Genomic DNA, 6000 nt, shown 5'->3' with positions numbered 1-6000 from the left:
GCTTTACTGTATGCAGGTCTGTATGACAACGTTATGCCAGTTGCTTTCATATTTCATACATTCTGCCTCATCATCCCCCTGTATCTCTTTCATTACAAAAAATATTTCCGTGTGAGATTTGAAACATGGTCTGGTAAAGCTATAATCACTCGAAATATGAATTTGAAAAAGATATGCCTCCTCCACACTGCTGCATGAGTTCATCCTTCAGTCTGAAATAGTTGAGTCTTTGTTTCCTGAATTCTTTCCACTCTGTGGTCTAAAAACATTCACAGTGTGGATTGCAGGAGCAGTGGTTGAGATTGTGAGGAAGTCGGGATTAGTTTAAAGTCAACAGGAAACATTGTTTGACTCATTTAGTTCAAGGAAACATAACAGCGTGGACAATGTGTGGTCAGACTTTTCCACAAGCATTGCTGTTTGCATGCAGTACTCTCTAAATTAATGCTGAATATACCTGTATATAAAGCCATCTATAAATTTATATGTATATTTATAAATAACTGTAAATGTATATTAATATATTGTAAATGTATATTGCTATATAACCAATCATCTGCTTTTAAAAAGCCACATGTTGAATGAAATTGTTAGTTGGAAGTGAGTCCGACTGTATGAATGTTGTTTTTGTTTTAGTTGTTGTTTGTGTTGCTTTGTTGTGTGATGTGTTATATGTAATTGTATACTGTACTAATAAGACAGTTGTATTGGGTGTGGACTCCAGGAAGAGGAGCAATGGTGTTGCCAATTTCTATCCACTAGATGGCATCATTTAGCTCAAATTTGAACAACAGCTTTATTACCGTTCGCGTCTTCATAGTGTTCATACAACTATTATGAAAACTTTTGTAACTAATTTCTTTCAAGTTATCATCAAAACGCAACTATTTGTAACCAAACTAAACTATTTTATTATTTCTTTTTTTTTGGTCAGACTTAAGAAGTTCGGATGCCTAAAAGCACGTTAATTACATGAAAAGGACATTTGCGTAAAGTCGTGTAAAACAAACTTCTAGCAGACTTTTAAGGGTCCCAACAAAGCCCATCTTAACCAATCAGAGGCGCGCCATGGCGCACAGGATGTGAGAGAGAGAGAGAGAGAGAGAGAGAGAGAGAGAGAGAGAGAGAGAGAGAGAGAGAGAGAGAGAGAGAGAGAGAGAGAGAGAGAGAGAGTCTTTGTGTGACAGCAGCTCAACCAGATCCTGACTCTGCACATCTGAGCTGGGTCAAGTCCCTTTTTACTTGCTCCAGATGTCTGAACATCTGTCTTTACTCTGAGCTCTCCACTGGACTGAAGAAGCGCTCCAAGAACTCTTGGTGAGAATGGGTTCGGGACTGATGTGGCTCTGCTTTGTGCTGCTGGTCCTGGTCCCGTGGTGCGCAGGGCAGGACGCGGGCACCGAGCCCGGTAAGCAGGACATCCCCGAGGGCGCATCCACCCTAGCGTTTGTGTTTGACGTGACCGGGTCCATGTACGACGACCTGGTTCAGGTCATCGAGGGTGCGTCCAAGATCCTGGAAACATCCCTGAGCAGACCAAAGAGACCCCTGTACAACTTTGCCCTGGTGCCCTTCCATGATCCAGGTAATAATGCAACTAACGTGCAGGGAATTCATTTGTGTACTCATTATTAAAACAAATAAAAAATCAATCAAAAGAAAATCCCTTAAATCAAAAAAGTTTACTTTATTTTCAATCAAAGAAAAAAAAAAAGTGTTCAAATGCAAAACAATATTTGAGACCCAAATAACTGCATTAGTACACTTTTTTAATGTTAAAAATGTTTGGTTTTTTTATTGAAAATGTTTTGTTTTTCATTGAAGTCATCTTTTTATATTTGGGCCATATTATGGGTAGTGCATTTGTGACTTTATTATTCAATCAAAAAAAAAATTCAATCAAAGAAATTAACATTTTTTTAATCAAAAAAAGTGTACAAACGCAATTATTTAATCTCAAATACTTTTTTTCTTTGATTGAAGTTAACTTTTTGATTGAGAAGTTTTTTTTGTTTTTTTTTAAATCTAGCTCCATACATTCTGCCATCTCAACTTCACTTCAAAGTGTTAAATTTTGGTGTGAAATGGTCCAGTTGTGTCTCTTTTGTAAACTTTGCGTTCTTCTGTAGGTGAAACCAGTGAGAAATGTGCTGGTGAGCTCACACCTCCAGAGGAGGGTGTGCAGTGCAGGGCTTTCATACAGATGTTCACTGTGGCGGTCACTATCATTAGCATACCACCAGGGTTAGTGTGTGCATGGCGTTGGCTTTGCATTGCAACTTGATGATTATCATCACTGCTTTGTGCTCGCTCATTCCCAACTGTGACGTCCACACATTGTGTTCCAGGGCTTTAAAGGTCTTCACCCAGGTTTGGGGGTCACAGGTCTCCACACAGTCTTTATCGATAGTGGCACAAATATAATATTACAGGTACCAAAGATTAATGATTGTGATCTTTACAAATATTGAAATTAATATAGGTAAATAACCAGAATCAGACTAACTTTAATAATCCCAGTGGGAAATTATTATAGTTATGTGGCTCCAATTAAGAAAGCAATTATAATGAAGGTGAAAGTATACATACATGATTATATTAACACAAGAATAACAATTATAATCAGGTTTAAATGTGTGCAAATGCATATATACAAGATAAGTATATATAATATATTCAAAAGATAATACACAAGAATGTAATAACAAACTTAGCATTAAGCTTTCAATGTTTTTCCTCATTTGACCCATATACTTTAATCTTTGGAAAACATTTTTGATTCTGTTAAAAGAAAAAGAAAAGAAAAAGAGAAAATCAAAGGTTCTGTATTGGACTCAACAAAGTTATTTGGAACATCTTGACATTACACAAACAGAAATATCTCTGTGCATGATTGAAACCAACCCCACGGAAAGTTTCAGCTTGTTTTTATAAGTAGAATCATTTCCAATGGATCAAGTGTGCTGGTACAAATCCCATCCCAGTCATAGAAACCACACTTCCATTGGCAGCTACGCTACTGTCAGACTGGGCAGCTATAGATTACCAATATACCAGTATATACGGTCGTTGTGTGAATGGATCATTGTATGTGTCTTTTGATAGAAAGTACTTTACTATTTAAAGCCTTTATCATTATCACTTTGTTAAGGTGTCATGGACCAATTTTCTTTTTGTTCTAGAACATCGACAACTACTTGTCTACGTGGTAAAACAAAACGGTTTAATATAAATACTGTAGTATGTGCTTTATACATAAAAGATAGGGGTGGGACGATATACTGAGTTCACTATACAATAACGATTGGGGGTGGGAACCTCTGGTTACCATACGATACGATACGCGACACAAAGCTCACGATAACGATTATCTCACGATATAACGATATTGCGATTATCAATATATTGGTCCGAAATCAATCTACGATAATCTATAACATAACAAGAAAAAAAAGATTAAGTGAAAAAATAACAGTTTTATTTTACAATAAATTGAAAGACAATAAATTGAAAAAAGTGTCCTATGAACAGTGACACTATTTCTGTAAATAAGTGTCAACATACCAATGTAAACGAATAAGTATCTCCAACAGTGTAAACAAAAAAATAGGGTCTTTCTTACCAGTGACACCATTATAGTGCAATATTCCAGTAAACAATATATTGGTTCCTTCAACAAACAGTGTCAACATTTCTGTGAAGATGTACCTGCACATTTTAGTGAAAAAGCAGAAAAGGTTTTAAAAAAAAGGAAAAAATCGATACTTAGTGGGAGCATATCGATTATCAAACGTGCGGAAAAATATCGCCGTATCGAGAAATTGTCACACTCCTAATAACGATACGATACCACACACGCATTACCACTCCTACCCTCAGCGATACATCTGGGGACATTTTTATATCACGATATCTTGTTGCATGATATAATGTCCAACCTTCAATAACATATTCTTTATTAGTTCAAACTTGAAACCTACATGTAAAGCTATGTACAGAGTGTTCAAATCACTGTTTATTAGTCCAATATGTATTGGTTCTTAGGTGACAGTACAATAATATACATTGAGGCACCTTCATAGCTAAACTAAAATATTCCTTTATTAACTGTGTTCCCAAATAATAGCAGTAAAGGCAACAGAAAAAGCTTTATGAATGAGAAAAAAGACATCCTCAGTGAAAGAGGCTAATTCTGTTACATTCACTCTCTATTATTTGTTGTCACTTCTGCTCTTATTGTACAGTACTGTATGTTTTGGGAGTTTGTAACAAACCTCTCCAATTGTTTTGCAATCCACACAATTAAAATTCTCTCGATCTAAGAAGTACTGAGCAGGTATGCACTCAAAGCTCATTCCAGAGATTTTAGGAAGAAGAAGGAAGGAGAGAGGTTCTTTTAGAGATCAGTGAAATTTGTTTTCCAGATGTTTTCTCTCTACTTAATTCCTGCATGTCATAATTCCATATAAATCCTGTTTGCTTAGTTGTTGATAGAAACTGCCAGTGCTGTGCCTGGAATAATAAATATAATCAAGGCCGATATGTGAGTAGACTTCACAAGAAAAGCAAACGAGGAATTCATTATTGTGCTGTTCCGTGGGAAAACGTGAGCTGGTCCTAGCAGAGGCTTTTTTCACTTCAACGTCGTTTAACTTTGTAATTACCTACACTAACTTCCAGCTACTGTTTTTCACAATAAGAGCCTCAGATAGAGGCTGTAGTCAACTGATAACTTCAACTACAGTTTTCTGTCATATTAATGATAAATAGCTTAAATTTGATTTAAAAACCAGCACAACCACCAGCAATGAATCATGTGGGCTGCATGATAACTGCTTGTTTTGCTATTACAAAAGATGTTTTAACGATCATTATGTTGGGAATAGAGCTGGGCGATATGGACCAAAACTCATATCACTGTATTTTTTCTCAAAATATATGATATGAATCTCGATATTTTTTAATTCAAATAAAGTCAGACCAGAAAAACAATTCTGGGTTATTTTTGCTGATGCCAAATGCAACACAGGCACATTTATTAACAAACAGCTGCACAATATGTGCCACTTTTTCTCCTGTAAGGGACAGCACATGTGAGTGAGTTTTGTAGTGTGGCTTGTTTAGGGGAAGGTTGGGGTTAGGGTGTACTAAAACAAATATTTTAATTATAAAATAAGCTATAGAACAAAAAAATATATATATGGATATATACTATATTGTAATTGTCTATATTGCCAAAATAGAAAATTTGATATATCTTGATATATTGCTCAGCCCTAGTTGGGAATACAGTACTGGAGTACTGGGAGAAAACCCACACAAGCAATTGGAGAACATGCAAACTTCACACTAAAAGGACCCAAGTGCCCAACCACGAGGTCTGAGCTGAGGACCTTCTTGCCGTGTTGCAGATGTGTGACTGACCACCATGAAAGAAGAACAAACGCCTTCACTGTAGCTCTGATGCTGCCCTTTCCTTTCCTAAGAGATTTGGTGAAAGGGATATATTTTTTGTGATCAGCAAACGATGATTGTTTGCTTCTTACATTGATGACAAGGATGTCAGAGAGTGTTTACTGGAAGCTCTTGAGGGAATAGAGGAATTATTCACCAAAGCCATCTGCAGGCAGCAGTAGCTAAGCATTTAGCCAAATGTTGATCTGACCCTACCTCCTGGTCTCACTTCATGTCGTTTTCTAACATTATTCTCAGGCCCTCAGAGAGAATCACGTTTGTTTTTCCAAAGACTGTTGTTGAGGGTTTGCCTCAATCTGACACAGATCCACTTTCTCAGCTTTTCCATCCGAGCCAGTGTGATAACACATTCCCTCCTGTTTGATTTGGCTCCTTTTAAATCACAGCTCCCCCCTTTTTTATTTACACTGCAATCGGACACTGTCAACATACAAGTGTGTCTTTGTGATCTATGTCCCTGTCTACATCTGTGTGTGAAGCAAGATTCTCAGGAGGATGTCTGGATATTGGGGTCAGGCCAATGTG

General features: G+C 36.8%; 1 protein-coding gene across 2 annotated transcripts in view; it reads left to right on the top strand.

Moving 5' to 3' along the window:
• The first annotated feature begins 1223 nt into the window (after positions 1-1223).
• hmcn1 (hemicentin 1) overlaps positions 1224-6000 on the top strand; it is a 120500-nt gene continuing 115723 nt past the window's right edge. For both annotated transcript variants that reach the window (XM_028445562.1, XM_028445561.1), the window contains exon 1: positions 1224-1585. In XM_028445562.1, the coding sequence (XP_028301363.1) occupies positions 1324-1585 (262 nt within the window). In that variant the 5' untranslated portion in view covers positions 1224-1323. The remainder of the gene's footprint in view (positions 1586-6000) is intronic.

Source organism: Gouania willdenowi, chromosome 4 (genome assembly GCF_900634775.1).
Source record: "Gouania willdenowi chromosome 4, fGouWil2.1, whole genome shotgun sequence".
Classification (NCBI taxonomy): domain Eukaryota; kingdom Metazoa; phylum Chordata; class Actinopteri; order Blenniiformes; family Gobiesocidae; genus Gouania; species Gouania willdenowi.
The sequence above is the reverse complement of the archived record's forward strand: the minus strand, read 5'-3'. Positions and strand labels throughout refer to the sequence as shown.